The sequence below is a fragment of the Rhincodon typus genome, unplaced genomic scaffold, assembly GCF_021869965.1.
Source record: "Rhincodon typus isolate 14 unplaced genomic scaffold, sRhiTyp1.1 hic_rhity00002855, whole genome shotgun sequence".
Lineage (NCBI taxonomy): Eukaryota > Metazoa > Chordata > Chondrichthyes > Orectolobiformes > Rhincodontidae > Rhincodon > Rhincodon typus.
Window position 1 is genome coordinate 5,186 of NW_025968493.1, and position 19,346 is coordinate 24,531.

A 19,346-nucleotide genomic window follows, 5' to 3' on the forward strand; every position below is an offset into this window, starting at 1 on the left:
GCCCGAAACGTCAGCTTTCCTGCTCCTCTGATGCTGCTTGGCCTGCTGTGTTCATCCAGCTCTACACCTTGTTATATCAGAGTCTCTTTCTCTTTTTTCTGTAGCGCCATTGGGTCTTTTATATCCAGCTGAGCAGCCGGGCGGGGCTGTGGTTTCACATCTGATCAGAAGGATAGCACGTCTGACAATGCAACACTCCTTCAGTGTGGCACTGGATTGTCAGTTGTGATTTTTCTTCTCAGGAGCAGTACTTCAAAACAGAACTTTTGTGACTCAGAAGCAAAGAGTGCTACCAACTCAACCACAGCATCACGCATTGTTACATCAAAGTTAATTGTCATTTCAAATCCCCATGTTCATTGCACCGTTATAATTGCTAATGAAACATCATCACAACAGAACAGTTTGACAGTCACATATCTATCTCAGCTTAAAATTCTGCCATGATAATGAAAAAATAAAATTAACTGCTGAAGTGAAAACATCCAAAATATACAAGGGGTTAAATCGTTCTGATGTTAGATCAGAAATCCACCTGAATCTTTCTCGCTAAGTTTTTTTTTTATTTTTAGAATTTTAGAATTTTATTTTTTATCATTTGTTCTCAGAATGAGGATTACATTTCAGTACTTAGTTACTGTCACCAGAGGGCACACATGAGCTGTGTAAATTCATTCGTCATTTATCGGACCAACATCAGTTTAGACCGGACTCCACAATTATCAAAATCTTTAATGAGTGCAATTTAAAAGTTTCTATCTTGTTTTTAATTCCCTACAAAATTACATCTGCAAAAACGAACAAAGAGATGAGAGAACTGCTTTCAGGAGGACACTGGCTGCAGTTCAACTATCTTCTGGGTACTATTCAATGCTTTTTAATGTTGAGAGTAAACAGACAATCCCAACTACATACTCTCAGCATTAAGCATTAACTAAACAAAGTTACAGGGCGCTCCTCTATGGTTGGTTAATGTGTGAACCACAGCGTTGTATAGCTGGCTGGATAATTCTGATCAGTTTACTGCATGTTAGATTCCACAGATTCTTGCCATTGATTGGAGTATAATGTGCAGACTTTATCAAATTAAAAATTGCAAGATAAATGAAGAAAACTAGATTATGTTTTTTTAACAAGTGTTTTAATCCTGCATGTGAAAGCTGTGGCTTTTATAGAGATGCCCCCATTACTTAGTAAATCCCATGTGAAAATGTCAGGCTTTCAAGTGAGAGATGTTTAGCCAGCATCTTAGTCCTGGATCTTCTCTAGAAACTTTCATCATTGCTGGGAGATTGGCCACCCTCAGCCATCAGTTTACTGTCACCCTTGATGCAATGGCATGACACAGAAACCTAACATCAGTACATCCAACGGTGCCACCAGCAGTGAGCTTCACATCAATTCCTACAAAGAAGACAAGGGAAAACCCACTGGGGTTAGTGAGTGAGGTGCCTCTCCACTAAAGTTAGTCATGTTTGTGCGCAATCTAATGGCCCACTGAAGAAAGGGTATGCCTGGGAGACTGGTTGCAGAGAAGCAACTGGATCTGCAACTTCCTGACCCGTAGACCACAATCAGTAAGGATAGATGACAACGCCTCCTCCACAGTTATCGTCAACACCGATGCCCTACAACATTGTGTACTCAACCCTCACTATTCTCCTTACACATTCACAACTGTGTGGCTGAATTCAGCTCTAACTCCATTTAGAAATTTGCTGATGACATCACCATATTGGGTCAGATCTCAAACAACAATGGCAAGACAGAGTACAGGAAGGAGATAGACAGGTTAGTGGCATGGTGTAAAGACAATAATCTTTCCCTCAATATCAGCAAAATGAAGCAGCTGGTAATTGACTTCAGGAAGTGGAGTGGAGGACATGCACCTGTCTGTATCAATGGTGCTCAAGCGGAGGTGACTGAGAACTTGAAGTTCCTAGGAGTAAAGATCACAAATTGACCCTCAGTTAGCTGGGTGTGCCCACGATCATTCAAACTGCACCTTTCCATTCTCTTGTTCACTTCTGTATAGGATACTCATTGATATCACATCAATGATAGTGGCAGATCCTGGGACAGCAGTGACAAAACCCCTACTTGGTTGATTTTGGGAAGAAGGTTGAATTAGTGCTCTTTCGTCCATTATCCCCTCCCCTCCCCCCACTTCAGGGATCAGTTCGTTCTTCAAGTTAAGGAAAATTGCCACATTTTTGAAAGTGCTTCTTCCCCTTAAAGCAGGCTCCATCTTGCACCATCACAGCTTCTGTTGCTCCTTTTCAATGGCACTAGGCTCCCTCACTGATGGAGGTCAGGGTGAATATTTTAGCGATGGAGTACACATACTGACGCCTAAGGTGTCATTATGAGTGGGATTCCCAAACTGACCAGCTCCATTGCATAATTAGGATGATCCAGCCCTTAGATTCACTGTGATACTCAAGGCGACAGATTGCAGGATTAAAAAATGGCGAATGATGGTTTTCTCAGAACAGGCTCTGGGCTTCCTCCCACTTAGGTGAAAGTTAACATGGCGATTTTAAAACTGTGTGCCTGGCAACAGTTTAGCCAGTGGATTTAGTTCTTATGCCACCAAGTTTGTTGATAGGGTAAAATAAATAAGTGCAACACAACAGTTTATCACTGCGATGACACTGTGTGGAGCTGGAGAAACGCAGCAGGCCAGGCAGCATCAGAGGAGCAGGAAAGCTGACGTTTCAGGTCGGGATGCCGCCGGGCCTGCTGTCTTCCTCCAGCTCCACACTGTGTTATCTCAGACTCCAGCATCGGCAGTTCTTACTATCTCTGAGTGAGTTTATCACTGCACGTTGATACTCTGACGCATTTTGATTGCACTCTGATATGGGCAGGATTTTCCCTTCTACAGTCATGCTGTCACTGGCAGTAAATCTGTTCTCGCCTCCTCTGGGGAAACTCCCGGTGGACATTTCTTTGTAAATGTGCTTTTAATGGTTTTTCATCATTAAGATTTATTTGAAAGTTTGAGCAATTGTTTAATTTTGCAAGGCAGATGAAGTATCTATAGGCTGCTGTGACCAGCATCAATAGTAAATCCAGTTTATAACATGAAACTTATTGTCACATTGTGCTGAGAGAGAGGTATCTGTACATAGACCGCTGTTGCTCATCTCTGAGAGTTGAAACAGATCAGAGGTCACCGAGAAACAGAGATTTTGGTTCATGGTTTTACCTTCAGCAGGGAATCTTGAAAGAAGGGGCAAAATAAGCATTTGCAATCGTCCTTTTCAGATTGTTGAATACTGCAAGGTGCATCTAAATGCAGCATTGTAGAGTAACAAAGGGAGGAATTTTCCTGTGAAGTTGGAGGTGGGCTTGGAGGAGAAAGGACCTGGAAAAGTTGAAAAAACAACCTCTTCAGGCCGGTGTGCAACAGGATGGTCCAAGCCACTTGAAAGTTACAGCCGAACTGATGCCGACATTGTGGAAAGCATTTTGACTGGGAAATGTAAAGTTTCTAAGTGCATTGTGACCAAGCCCATTGTTGAATGGCAGGGTTTGAACTACCACAGTGAGAGTGGTCTTTGTTAAACAAGTTCAGGATGCGGACTAAAAGGTTATTGTTCAAAGATCTAAATAGTAAGCCAACATTAGAAGTGATATGGGGAATCAATCTTACCAACAGCTTAGATTAGTAATCTCTCTAGATCCCACCAAGGACACAACCTCTCCAATCATCCATCACCATGACAACTCCATGAGATCACATCTGGAAGCCTGTGACTGCTGCAAGAGGGGCTCAAGAGCTGAGAAAATGGTTCCAATGCCTGAAAAGTTTCAGAGTTTAGAAGATACAGTTCACAATAACCAAATTAAACACACTGAAGTGCTCCAAAATGTAATCGAATAAGGCTCACATCATCAGTTTGTGCAGCACTGGATTAATGTTGATCAGGACATTCGGAGAGTTGTGCTTTCTTTCTCTGAATATTGTCATGGAATTTTCTAGCTCCTGAGAGGACAAAGAGGATCTCAGTATAGCATTACAACTGAAAGCTAACCCCTCCCTTGTACTACACTCAGGTTGTCAGCCTAGACCATCTGCTCAAGTTTCTGGAATGGGCCTTGAACATAACCCTCCTGAGTCAGTTGTGAGACCATCAAAGCCAACACACATAAACTAATTTCCCTCAGTGTTCCCAGTGACGATCAGTCCTCATCCGTCATTGGCTGAAGTCTTATTCTCTATTCGATCAAGTAGCAAAATGAGCCATGCTCAAAAAACTTTCCCAGAGGAAAACACCAGTGAAAATGGCAAATGACACATTATGGTCAGATTCATCTTGTATACTTCAAAATGAAGGGTCAGTATGACCAGTACCTTCGTTTCCAAGTAGAACTGTTCTTTGTATTGATTTTCCCCTGGGGCTGTGTGTTGATCCTTGGATTAAACTATAAATGCTTCCCCAGAGATCATCTTGTTTGCTGATTCGTAAAGTAAATCTACCCGACAAATTGGCAGCTATTAAAAGAGATGTATTTTCAATTATTTGTTCATGCGATATAGGTGTCACTGGTTAGGCCACCATTTATTGCCAATCCTTAACTGCCCTTGAGCACTCCCAGGGCTGTTACGGAGGGACTTTCAAGGTTTTCAACCAGTGATGATGAAAAACTGCAGCACTTTTTCCAAGTAAGGCTAAGGTATAATGGGGTGAAGAGCTTCAAGGGCTGTGGTGTTCCTGTTCAGTCATGTGTATGGCACTTAACTCCAAACAGTCTCAGAAGTAGTGATTTTTGAGACCATGGTACTTTCTGTGAGAACTCCTCATATACAGTTTAGTAGATACCAACATTCTCTCACGATTTTGGTGAAGCTTTTGCCACCTTCCAGTTCTCCCTACATAATCATATGACACAAATATTATCATTATATCATGAGACATCATCATCATCATCATCATTATACACAGTGCTGTTGTCTCATTACGCTAGTCTTCCAACCATCTGATGTCCCTCTCCATTTATATTTTCATGTAGCCACAACATACCTGTGCAATTTTCATTTTGCCAGTTGATGCCAGTGTTGTAGCTGTGCTGGAATAGTTTTAAGGGTGATGACACTAGCTCTGGGACACAAGTCTTCAGCACCATACTGAGAATGATGTCGAGAGCCAGAACTTTCGCTGTGACCAATGACCACAGCTCCACTTAATATCACGTGGAATCATTAGAATTGTTCAGAGACTAATTTTTGTGATGCAAAGGACCTCAAAAAGAGGCCAAGATGGATCATCTGCACAGCACATCTAGCTAACGGTGGTTGCAAAAACATCAGCCTTTGCAATCAGATATTAGGGTTCTTCCATCATTAATAATCGTCATGGAATTGAGGCTTGTCTCTTTTATCTTATTATTGTCCACCGCCATTCATCACTGGGACTTTGATCCGAGTTGTTGATTGTAGGATTTGCTCTTAGCTCTGTCTCTGTTGTTGCTCGTGTTTAAATTTTTTTTTTTTAAATCCTGTGTTGTAGTTTCATTGAGTCACCACAGCATTTTTATTTATGCCTCCTGATTCTCCTGGCATGCTGTCTACATTCCTCACTGAACCAGAGTAAAGCCCATGTTTCATTGTAATGAGAGATTGGAGGATATATCAGGCCATGAGGTTACACTAGATCAATCCTGAATCTATTCCCAATGGTGTGGTGGTAGTAATGGAGAGAATTGCTCAGGATGAAGAATGAACTTAGTCTCCGCAAAGATTGGCTGGTATTCCCAATCCTGACATGACCATGCCTCTGCGGCAGGTTAATTGGTGAGAATAAGTTCAAGTATGTCCTCCCCTATGTTGTTTATCTCTCCCCCTGCTGTCTGAAATCTTCTACAAGATGTGGCCAATAAGACTGTAAGATATAAGAGCAGAGTTAGGCCATTTGGCCCATTGAGTCTGCTGTGCCATTCAATCATGGCTGATATGTTCCTCAGATCCATTCTTCTGCCTTCTCCCCATAACCTTGATCTCCTAACTAATTAAGAACCTATCTATTAACTATATTTAAATCTCCCAACTCCTCAGTCACAAACCACTTCCATAATATGAATGGCTGTCATGTCTTGCCCATCCAATGAGGGACATGGTATCCGGCCCATTCATTCCCTCCTGTATGCCTTGACTGCAAGAAAAAAAGCAAAAGGAATGCTGGACTAGAGAGCACAACACAAAATATCACAATTTATCAGGCCCTGTCTTGTTGATAGTTATTAGGATCCCAGCTACGAGTGAAAACCAATGAGCTAATTTGAGCGATATATTATCAAATACTGTAAATGAATACTTTTTGTAGGATTTTTGTCAATGAAACTGACTCTGTTTGCTATAATATTATATTTTGTATATTTCAGGATGAAACACCAATGCCTGCGAAACTGAGCCTGAGCAAATCCGTGAAGGAACACATGAAAGCACCAGAAGGAAGTGAAGAAGGAAGAGAGCTTGTGATCAACGAGAACCACCCTGAAGGTGAAGCAATCTCACTTTCCTCTGATGATGAGGTGGAACTCGAAGTCATTGAAGAGGAGACAACCGCAGTCCGCCTGAAAAGAAGCAGCATGAAGCGTATGGATGATTTCAAGAAGGCATTTTCCAAAGAGTCAGTGGAAAAAGCTAAGCAAAGGACAAGGGAAAACCTACAGAAGACCAGGCTGAGAACCAAGGTGAATATGGAGAAGACCAGACAAGCAACAAGGGAAAATCTGCAGAAGACGAAGCACAACTTTGAAAAGAAAATGAACAAGCTTGGCAACAAGATCGTAACTCAAGAAAGGAGAGAGAAGCTGAGGGACTCAAGAGCAAGACTGAAGAAGTCCTTTACGCCAGATCATCAGAAAACAGCGAGGTGTCGGACAACCGTCTACAGAATTCCACCATTTACATTTTGGGTTAAGAAGATGAGAGATGGAGATGTGGTGGTCCAGGAGGTGGAGATGATGGAAGGCCAGGGAGAGGAACACATGATAGAAAATGAAGACAACACTGAGCTCCTTATTGAAGAAATCCCCGAGGAATCACTGGAGGAAGACAGAGATTCAGAGGAGACCGAACTTCTACTGGTTCAGAAAAGAGGAATTGAGTAATGACTGTATTTAGTGGACGTGAAGTCATGTGATTCTTGCTAGTTGGCTAAAGCAAATGAACCGAAGTGGAGGAGTGAAAAGTTTCGGGAATAGTTGATTGTTAAAGAATGGGTAAATTAAGAAATGGTTGTTACGCAACCTGGTAATCTTAGTCTTGGTTCCAGCAACTCGCGACCAGCAAGCATTGCTCTGGTTAGATAAAGCATGCTGTGTCTTCTTCCCCGGTAAAATACCGAACAGAATTCAATGTTTAAATCATTGCAATTTGAAGAAACAGCCTTCTAAATGTATACTTATGCCTTTTTAATCTGAAATTACGAGCAAATTAAGTAATAATTCAACGTGAAGGGGATCAACGTTGTTTTCAAGGTAATAAACATATTTTAAAAAATTGACGCTTGCTTTCCAATCTGATATGAAAAATTATAATCTTGAGAATGCTAATAATTTGTATTTTGGGGAGAAGCTTGTATATAATGAAAAATTTTAAAGGTAAAGACATTTTTCGAACTATTATGAAGATTAATACAAGTCATTATCAACCAGAGTTTATTTTCTTTTGGAATTCATAATCTTATTTTATTAATTAATTACTTTTCCCAAGAAACATTAGACATGATATTGTGCTGGCCAACTCTATCAAACTATGAGAAACCTAATCACAGCAATATTCGTAAAGCTTGGTGAAAAGTGAGATGTTATTTGCCTTCTTTTCCAGTTGGAGACAAATATCATTAGGTCTTGAACACTGTCATCCGGAACTAGATTATCAAGCAGCAATGCAGAATAAAATGTAGATCAATAGCCTTTCTAAAGTAAGTTTACAGTACATTAGCTTGTGGTAACAGCTGAAAGTGTTGAACGAATAGACAAACAGGCCAGGCTGTTAAGGGCTAAATTAACCTTGTTATGAGCCAGGAATAGATTTGGCACATTAGGATGTAAAAAGAAGGCCAGAGAATGGGGAATGATTCAGAAGATTATCATGCATCATATTATTTTGGCAATAGAACTTCTTAAAAGTACAACAAAATGTTGCTCTTGCCAACAAGTGAGAATGACACCTTGTATGGCGTCATTGCTTTTTGTCTATATAAAATGAAACATGTTCTGCATTCATCACATAGCTGGCGTATCAATTACATGGCCTATCTTACCTTTACAGTCTTGTTTAATTTGCTTTTATACACAGTAACCATAGTAATAGGCAGAGGTGTAACACATTGCATGTCACTGTCATTAAAACCGCATCACTCATATAATAAGTTCTTTTAGAATTTATATACATTATGAATCATTTTTCCCATTAGCAGCTGCTTAAAAGTCATAGAAAATAGTTGATGCTTTGTGGAAGTAACCTTTTGATTGCTGCAAAGGAGATTTTGCACCATATCCAAATACCTTTAAACATATTTTTTTGGTCTATAATTTTACAGTGTTTAGTCATACACTACTGTTTTTAAACTGCATTCAGAAATATACAAGGCTATTTTGCATTTATCTAGAATCTATTAAAAATCTTATATCCACATATACCATTACCTTTTTGCTATTATAAATTCATCGGTGTAATGAAAATACCAGCTATAAACCTGTCCTGGTGTAATGACATCTTCCTGCCACTAGAAGCTTTGTGGTAACATCTTTGTCAGGGACCTCTAATCACAGCATGACCACCTCATATCAGCAGTACACATTATAAATGTAGACAGAGTAAGTTTTAACAAAAATATAAAACTAAACACAAAATATATAACTTCAAAATGACAACTGGATTACAACTGTACTCTGTTATTCAACCACCAGCTTCCCATTAATGCTGCTTCCCATAACAGGGTATAAGAAATGCTCAGTCTTGACTGAACATGTGTAACACCTTAAGTAAGGTTTTCCCAAACAAAATTAGAAGCAAAGCGTAAGTGATTATTTAGCCTTGAAATTATACTGTACAATAGTTACAAATGAAAACTTAATGTATTTCATATGAAATTCTGTCATCTGCTAATGTAATTAGTTCATTTGTTTTTAAGTCGTTGGTTATTTTTTCTGCTCAAATAACAGACAAAGAAATTTCACACAAATTTATAAAATTCTTAAAGACAATACTGTGCAATATAACTTCAAAGTTGATATTTCAAATGTTTATTTAGTTTGGATTCCATAAACAGATTTCTGCTGGTATTGCATGGTATTTGGAAGTAGACAGTTCCAGTATTTTGGAATTATATATTTTGTGACTTGTAAATAATTAACATGTTGCAAGCACTATATTTGAAAAATGCACAAAAACGTATCTAATATTTAAATGCTTTCTGCCTGCTGGGAACAGTATAACATCATAACTTTTAAGGAATTGGAAAAGGCCATCAGGGCTAATGTGCCTGACCTAAATAAATGGGTCAAACAGACACAGCTCTCACCATATATCACAATCCCGCCACCCCCTCCCCGCCCTCAACCTTTCCAAAAGCATACCCAAATGTCTATTTGTTGCATTTATACTGTCAGTTTCAACGATCTTTACTATTCCACAATATACCTCCTGTTGACCATTTTTCTGTCGATGCACATCAGTGATGCTCCAATGTGCTTTGATACCTCCTCGCATCTTATAAATTCTTGTTTAAATTAGGTTATTTTTATGGATATATGTTTTGATTTTATTTCAATGCAGTCTTGTCCAAATGCAAAGCAAGTACTAGCTGTTCCATGCTTGTAGTAAGTGCCTTTCAGCAAAATCCAAATTTTCAAAGTGTACATTTCCACCAAGTGTCAATATCAGTCTGAATGCAAACCAATAAATGGATAGCATGTATTGGTAAAATTTATGACTGTATCCTGGAGATCAGCGTGAAGCAAGAAAACAGATAACATGTAATATCTGTATGAAAGAAACATACAGAAAAACAGAATTGATATTTAGCTTATAACTTTTTCAATACAACAGCAGTGTTTATGAATATACACTTCATGCAGATTTTAAATCTTTGCCTTCTATATATTGTATTTTTAATGTGGGCAAATGCTTAACAATTCATAATAAAAACAATCTCATATACAAGAAGTCATCGTGTGTGAACCTGTATTACTTCTTTGTGTCAAGCTGTCTAGAGTAATATGACCATCACTTTCCCACAGGATGAGGTGAAAGAACAACCATGTATTCTGTAATGTTATTCCTTTCTCCTTTCCTAGATTTGACAACATTTTACCTAACATGCTCCCATTTTGTCTCTTTCACCCCCATTCAGTCACACTGGGATGCATTTAAACATTTTCCAGTTCCCGCACGCTCTGAAGCAGCCAGAATTTCTGACAACCACCTGGAATTTCATCAAACATCCACACTCACTCAAATGTTACTTGAAGCTTGTATTGATGGAATCTGAACAACCTAACTAACAGCCATCTGTGAAATTGTTGTTAGAGAGCTTGTGGCTCTTTATCATGTTGCCTAAAAATAATTGTGTGGACAAATTAACACTGAGCTACCAAAATATTTTGAAGGCTTGTAAATGCATTGGAAATAGTTCAAAGGAAGTCTACTAGACTGATCATTGGAATGAGTGAGATAACAAGGTGTAGAGCTGGATGAACACAGCAGGCCAAGCAATATCAGAGGAGCAGGAAAGCTGACGTTTTGGGTCTAGACCATTCTTCAGAACTTCATTTCTGAAGAAGGGTCTAGACCCGAAACGTCAGCTTTCCTGCTCCTCTGATGCTGCTTGGCCTGCTGTGTTCATCCAGCTCTACACCTTGTTATCTCAGATTCTCCAGCATCGGCAGTTCCTACTATCTCTCTCTATTGGAATGAGTGAGTTGGCTTATAGGGATAGATTTAACACATTGGGCTTGTTTCCCCTGGAGATGAGAAGAGTGAGCAGTGATTTGATCGAAGTGTAACACCCTGAATAGTCTTGACATGGTGGACATGGAAAGGATGTTTCCTCTTGTAAGTAAGTCCAGACTAGGGAGCCCTGTTTTAAAATTAAGTTTCACCATTAGAGAAGGGAAGCATTTACACTCAGAGTGCTTCTTTGGAACTGACTGCTTCAGAAGGCAGTGGAGTTAGGATCATTGAGTATGTTTAAGTCAGAGATTGTTAGATTCTTGTTAGGCAGGAGAATAAAGGGTAAGATGGGAACACGGAATGTGAAACATAAACAATCAATTATGAACAACCAGAGTCAAGGGGCTGAATTGCCTGCATCTGTTCCTATTTTGCATGTTCATGTGAATTTCATGCTTTCCCTGACTGGCTTCACCATGCAGAAAAATGAAAAATCTGAGAGGTGCAGGTTACTCAACTGTGGATAAGGGTAAAATGGCAGACAGTACTACACATATCTACTTTTACAATCTGGCTATCAGAATCAACTGTACTAAAGTTTACATACTAAAATACTTCATTATGGCAATTCTGGTACAGAAGTAGAGGTTGCAAAACTTGGATGGCAAGCTCAGGCACCAAGCACTCTATCAAGATGAGAAACAGAATGGATCCCCAATCTTGCTGAAATCCTGATCTGCTGTTCGGAGGCACTGACAAGAAAGTTGACTCCTTCCAGCAAGTTGGAGGCGAAATGAAAGGGAACATAATCACCCAGTTAGTTTCTGATCTCTCATACTGCCCACAGACATTACTGGCAGAGGTCTCAAAGCAAACTGTAAAACACATGATGTAACCAGAAAATAAATGGAGAAAATAAGAGGAAGCATTGCAAGCTGAAATGCAGAATAATTTAAAAAATTAATGCCTTCCTCTAAATTGGAAATTTGAAGTTCGTTCATTATATTTCAATCAGCTCTCTATGATAGTTATCAGCATACAAATTGTTGAAAACTGCAAAAAAAAAATCACCGATCATAGCTGCCTTAAGCTAAAGATTTTTTTTTATTAATTCATGGAATGTAGATGTCACTGGCTAGACCAGCCTATATGGCACAGAGGACAGTTAAGAGTCAACCACATTCTGTGAGTCTGGAGGAATGTGTAGGACAGCAGTTACTTCCCTTGAAGACATTAGTGAACCAGATAAGTTTTTCCTCATCAATTCATTCTCATAATTCCAGATTTGTTTTGTTTTAATTATATTCAAATTCCTCCATCTGCCATAGTGAAATTTGAGCCAAGGTCCCCAGAACATTACCTAGGTATCTGGAATATTAGTCGAGCAATTATACCACGAGGCCACCTCCTCTTCTGATCTCACATATTCCACTGAGTAGTACTATTGGTGTTTTGTCTATTTAATCCAGTGTAATATTTCAGTGGGATAATGTTTTCCACATGGATGGATAACATCCATTTAAGATAAATAATGAATTTTGTGTAACAGCTGCATGATACCAGTTGGCACATTTACTCCTCTCCGGAGAAGAGTCCATTACAGCCAACATATGGCTCGAAAACTGAAAGAGTAAAGTTCAGCAGAGTAACTGAGGTCAGAGAAACAACTCAACATTGCATTTTTTTAAAAAATTGGACTCAATCTTTAAAAACGGGAAAAAGTGTTGCTTTTACAATACACAGAACTAAAATAATTAATGCTTTGACCATGTGGATGGAAGGATGAGACAATTCTTTTTCTATCCCACTCCTCCACTAATAATAACAAGTAAATGTGACCAGAGTGGTGAGTTGGACAATCATACAGTTATCTGCTTTAGCAATAGAAACAAAACAACCAGGTTTCTTTTGTGAACAAATAATATGTAGTTTATTACAAATTGTCAAGCCTATCACCTTGTCTTTACAACTGCCTACTGTCATCTTTCGCACAAACTGATAATGACAAAAAAGGAATTAATTAATCACAATGAGTTTACATTTCTTTCTCCTCAGCTCAGCAGGGAGCCTCCTTGGAGAAAAAAAGTAACTCCCTTGATTAGCAACAGGAACGGTTCCAGTCCGTTGGTACAGTTACACTGGAATTAGAAGCCTAAAGGTGAATACAGCTACAGGAAAGTACATATTGAAGTGATTGGAATGAGGTCAGCCTGACAGATGATGATTTCCCTGAATGGGGCTGTTAACCTGGTCCAATCAGGGAGCCCTGGCTGACAGATATAAGCAAGAGTGTCAGGGGTTCTGTTCACTCTAGGAGCCAGCTCTGTACTAGCTGGGTCAGTATCAGGTATGATACAACTGTAAATAAAGATTAACTTGGTCAAGGGATACTGGCTTTCGTGGAGTCACGAAAGATGAGCAAGGCACAATTATGGCTCAATATAGCAGTAGGAACAGAATTAATCCTATATCAAAGGGAAAAGCCATTTAAAGCCACTTAACCTCTCAAGCCTGTTCCTCCAATCAATGAGCAATTGTTATTAGGGACTGTGTTTCAACTCCAATAAATTTCTAAATCAGCACAGGGATAGTAACAATTTGTAGGAGAGGAGATGGAGTTGATTCTGAGTAAAGGCAATGTATTTCTATTTTCCACTAATTGCCAATTTACAGTCAAAGCACAAGAGCAAGATGCAAGTAAGCGGAAGTAACTCAAGTTGAAATAAGTAAAGTAATATAAAAGTATAAGGTTAAGTAACAGCAGGGCAGCTTGGCCAAGCAGAATACCCATGTTGTGGCTCATTGGGAGTTGTGGATACTTCATGTGACCTAGACAAGCCCATGAGCAGAAAGCTTTGCCAGCTGAACAAGCTTGAGCTCTGGGTTTCAGGTTTTCCACAGCAGCTAGAATCACAGTTGTGTATCCACAAGGCAGTGAACTATGTGGATAGTATGTGCAGAAGGTTGTCACTCCACAAGTTAAGAGAAAGCAAGCAGATAAGGGGAATGGGTGATTGTCAGGTAGACCAAGAGAAATAGAGTGCAAGACTACATCTCCACACTGGGACTAGACCTCCACACTGGGACTCGACCTTACATTGGGACTACACCTCCACACTGAGATGAGACTTCCACGCCGGGACTGATCTACATATTGCCACTGGACCTTCACCGCGGGACTAGACCGTTACCCCAGGAATAGACCTCCATGCTAGGAGTAGACTTCCACACTGAGACAAGACTTCCACACTAGAACTAGACCTCCATGCTGGGACTAGACCTCCACGTTGGGACTAGATCTCCATGCTGAGACGAGACCTCCACACTGGGACCAGGCAACCATGCCAGGATTAGACCTCCACACTGGGACTAGGTCTCCACGCTGAGACAAGACCTCCACACTGGGACCAGGCCTCCATGCCAGGACTGGACGCCCATACCAGGACTAAACCTCCACGCTGAGATGAGATCTCAATGCTGGAACTAGACCCCTATGTTAGGACCAGAACTCCATGCGAGGACTAGACCTTCACAGTGGGACTATCCCTCCATATTGGGACCAGACCTTCATGCTGGGACCAGACCTCCATGCTGGGACTAGACTTCCATACTGGGACTAGACCTCCATGCTGGGAGTAGACCTCCATGTTGGGACCAGAACTCCACGCTGGGACCAGACCTTCATGCTGGGACCAGACCACCTCGCTGAGAGTAGACCTCCACAGTGGGACTAGACCTTCATGTTGGGACCAGACCTCCACACTGGGACCAGACTTCCATACTGGGACTAGACCTCCATACTGGGACTAGACCACAACACTGTGACTAGACCTCCACGCTGGGACTAGACCTCCACGCTGGGCCGATGGAAGACCCAGAAGCTACCTCCAAAGCCAAGATGAGACCTCTATACCTGTGGAGTTACAGGCACAAAATTCCTCATGGAATTATGATGTTGAGACAACAACAGAAGCCTGGCTAAAAGAGGAAAAGTCTCTGTGTTAAATATTCTTGATTACAAGATGTTCAGAAGAAATAAATTAAAATATTTTGTGCAGTCGTAACGGGGGACTTTAGATACCTGCATGTGGACTGAATAGTGGGAGTGCACAGGGCAGCGAGGCACATATGTTCCTAGATTGCATACAGGAGAATATTCTAGTCTAACAAGAAAGGAGGCATTGCTTTATCTGATTCTTGAGAATGCAGTGGGCCAAGTAGATCCAGTGAGGAAGCATATAGGGGACAGTGATAATTGTATCATTATCATTAAGATGATGGTGAAACAATGACATTGATCAAACCAGAATAAGAATAATTAACTGGCAGAAAGACACCTTCAACAGGTCAACAATGGAGCTCAGCCAGATAGAACATAACCAAAGGTTAGGGGGAAAACAGTAACTGAGCTATGAATTATCTTCATAGAGGAGATGGATCAGGCACAATTAAGCTATATTCCATCAAAAGGGTAAGATATGGCAAAGAAATCCAGGACTGCTTGGATAACAAAGCAGATAGAAAGTAAGTTAAAGAAGGGAATCTGTGCTTATGATAGATGCCAGGTAGCAACTATAGTTGAGAACCAGGCTGATTACAGAGGATCAAGAGGTGGGGTGAAAAAGTATAGTGGTTCGAATGAGGGCCAGGTGGATCTCAGTGAGTATGAGATCCCTGATTGAGGTTGTTAACCTGGGCCAATCAGGGATGACTGGCTGACAGATATAAACAGGAGTCTCAGCATCTCCTCAGTCCAGGGACTGGCTGTGAACTAGCTGGTCAGAGCCATTGTGCTATGTTCATGTAAGTAAATGGTGACTTGGTGATGGGATACTGACCTCTGTGGAGTTATTTCAGAAAGCAAATAAGAAAAGCAGGTGAGTTATGAAAAAAGGACAACAAAAGCAAAATCTCAAAGTCTTCTATAAGGAATTCAACAATACAAGGAGGAGTAGGGTTGATTAGGAGACAAAAAGGGAATACACACAGAGAGACAAGACACATGGCTGGAGTGTTAAATGAATATTTTGTATCTGTATTTATCTATGAGATATACATTGCCCAGGCCATGGTGGCAGAGGAACTCAATCACTAGAGTGGTTCTAAATTGATAACGAGGTATTGAATAAGTTGTTGGTGCTTAAACTTGATAAAGCACAGGGACTGGATGCATCGCATCCAAGGATATTGAAGGACGTGTGAGTGGAAATTACAGAGGCACAGGCAATTATCTTGCAATCTTTCCTGGATTCAGTGATGTACAGGATGAGTGGAGAATTACAAAAAATTTGCCCTTGTTCAAAAAAGCTCGTAAAGATCAGCCTAACAATTTCAGACCAGTCAATGGTGGGGGAACTCCTTAAAACAATTATTTCAGATAGAATTAATTGTCACATAGAAAAATGTAGGTTAATTTGGAAGTCATTTGATGCATTTGTTAATGGAAAAGTACGTTTAAATTGCTAGAGTTTTTTGAAGAGGTAACAGAGTGTTGATGAGAACAAAGCTGTTGATGTGATGTATGTGGATTTCCAAAAGGCATTTAATACAATGCCACACAAAAGGCTAGTTCTCCAGAGGTTGGTATTGGGACATTTGCTTTTCCTGATATACACTAATGAGCTAGATCATAGAATCCCTACAATCTGGAAGCAGGCCATTTGGCCTATTGAGTCCACACCGAACCCCAACCCCAAAGAGGATCTGACCCCATCCCTGTAATCCTACATTTCTGATGGCTAATCCATCCAACCTGCACACTACGAGCAAATTTGGCACGGCAAATCCACCTAACCTGCATAACTTTGGGAGGAAACCATACAGACACTGGGAGAATGTGCAAACTCCACACAGACAGTCACCCAAGGGTGGAATCGAACCAGGGGCCCTGGCAGTGAGAGGTAACAATGCTAACCACTGTGCCATTCTTTGCTCCTTCTACACCATGAGCTAATACTGCCATTGCTCCTTTTAGAAGATCTGGGCACATTGGGAAAAATTTCATAATTCATAGCAGCACAAAAGCTGAAAGATTGTAAACTGTGAGGAGGAAAGTGTAGAACTTCAAAAGGACATTGACAAGTTGGTGGAGTGAACAAATCAGGGGCGGATGCAGTTGGCAACATGAGGTGATACATTTTTGTCCGAAGAAGCAATTCAGTATTTAGAAAAAGGGTACTATCCTAAAGTTCACAGGAGCAGGTGTAAATGTGCTTAAGTCTTTAAAAATGCTGGGATAGATGGACATAATGCGTTGGGCTTCATTAATAGGGGCATTGAGTACAAGAGCACGGAGATATCTTGTAACTAATAAAGGAAAAGGTTTAACTACAGTAGTGTGTGCAGTTCCGCTTGCCACACATTAGGAAAGATGTGAATGCATTGGAAAACTGTAGTTGAGGTTTACAAGAATGGCTCCAGGGATTAGAAACTTAAGTTAGGTTATTAGTTTGCAGAAGTTGGTACTCTTTTTTTCTTGGAATGATTAAGCTAAGAGGAGATTTGATGGAAGGTTTCAAAGTCACGAGGAGCCTGGAGAAAGCCGATAGGAAGAAACTGTTCCGGATCGTAAAAGAATCAAGAATGAGAGGGCAAGATTTAGTGTTTTGAAAAAGAAGCAGATGTAAAGTGTGGAAAATGTCTTTCACACAGTGAGTAGTTAGTGCTGGGAATGCACTACCTAACAATATTGTGAAGATATGTTCAATTATGGCATTTAAGAGGGCATTGGATGATTATTCAAATAGAAATAATTTGCAGAGTTGCAGGGAAAAGGCAGAAGCTTGATACTTAGTCAAAGTGCTCAAACAGCCAGTGTAGACACAATGGTTTGAATGGTCTCCTGCACTGTAATAAATCTGTCTGAAATCAAGGCATTTTTAAAATTTATTCTTGGAATGTGGATGTTGCTGGCAGGGTCAGCATCTGAAACCTACTCCCAGTTATTTTTGAGAAGGAGGTGGTGAGCTATCTTCTTGAACCACTGCAGTCCATTTGGCATTGATAGAACCATAATACACTTGAGGAGGTAGTTCTGGGATTTTGACCCAGCAACACTGGAGGAATGGCAATATATTTCCAAGTCAAGATTGTGAGTGGCTTGATGGCAATTATGTAGATGATGATAATCCTATGTATCTGCTGCTTCTAGAGGGTAGTGGTTATGGGTTTGGAAGGTGTTATTTAAGCAGTCTTGGTGAATTTCTGCTGATCTACAACCTAACTCGATACACTGTAAATCACTTAATAGCTCTGGATAACAAAGATCTATCAATACTAGATTTAAAATTAACAATTCATCTAGCATTAATTGCAATTTGCAAAAGAAAGTTCAAATCAATATTGCCCACTTGTCTGAATGAGTGCAACTTCAAAAACAGGCACGAAGCTTGACACATTTCAGGACAGTGCAGCACTTTGATAGGTTTTACATCCACAAACGTTCACTGCTTCACTACTGATGCACAGGGACAGCAGTGGGTACCACCTACAAGATACGTTGCAGTAACCGGCCAACGCTCCTCCAACAGCAACTTCCAAACATGACAAGGAGGACAAAGGCAGTAGACATCCTTCTCAATATATGGTTACCCAGAACTTCTCACAGTACTATAGGTTTCATCAAAGCATGGTTCGATATTGCTGAAACATGGTATCTCATATTCTATTCTAAAGTTACCACGAAGGACTCTCCTTCACAACCTTTCCTTTCACCTGAGGCATGGTGACCATCCGGTTAAACCACCAGTAGTCATCCCTCTCTAATGAGAGAGCAGCTGTAAGGTCTGGACTTTTGGTGTTCTATTCCTAACAACACAGGAGCCTTTCTGATTATTTTGGACTTGTACATGATATTTTAAAGATCATGTACCTGGAAGTCCAATTTTCTGAGATTTCCACTATTTCTAACTTTTCCCTATTAAGAAAGTAGATTTTAACACAATTTTTGGGTTATTTCACATTTATAGATTCAAATACATTAGCCACAGTTTTACTTTTTCACTGAAACTATCAATATCTCTTTTGTAGTTTAATGTGTCTGTCTCCACTGCTTACAATGTTGTCTATCTTTATGTCTTTGGTGAATTTGAATGTTGTTTTCTACCTCAGCCAAGTGGTTAATACCTGCAGTGAAAGAGAAATGACACAAGGCAGATCCTTGTGGGATTCCACCAGCCACATCTCATCCATTAACATCCTGTCACAAGAGCATTCTGAGTAACTAGCGTTTTGCAACAGAACTTCTCAGAATTGATGGTTTACTTCCATGTGCACGGCCAGCATTCACAGAAATTTGTCACAATGGAAGAGAGAATTTCAAAGAATAGCAAAGTCTTTGCCAAGATGAATCATCAGTTACATCGAGTGGACTCTTAGAGGGCCCTGCTTGATAAGGATGATAATGAGAAATATGACATAACCATGTGAATAATCAAGC

At 40.2% G+C, this 19,346-nt stretch overlaps 1 protein-coding gene across 1 annotated transcript; it reads left to right on the forward strand.

Annotated features, from left to right (window-relative positions):
• The first annotated feature begins 6,312 nt into the window (after positions 1-6,312).
• On the forward strand, positions 6,313-10,183 carry LOC109920578 (caveolae-associated protein 1-like). Its single transcript, XM_048593430.1, has one exon. The coding sequence runs from the start codon at positions 6,313-6,315 to the stop codon at positions 7,117-7,119; it is 807 nt and encodes a 268-aa protein (XP_048449387.1). The 3' UTR covers positions 7,120-10,183.
• Positions 10,184-19,346: the final 9,163 nt, after the last annotated feature.

What these genes read in the sequence shown, in the direction of transcription:
- LOC109920578 (XM_048593430.1), top strand. Translation starts at nt 6,313, where the DNA reads ATGAATACTTTTTGTAGGATTTTTGTCAATGAAACTGACTCTGTTTGC.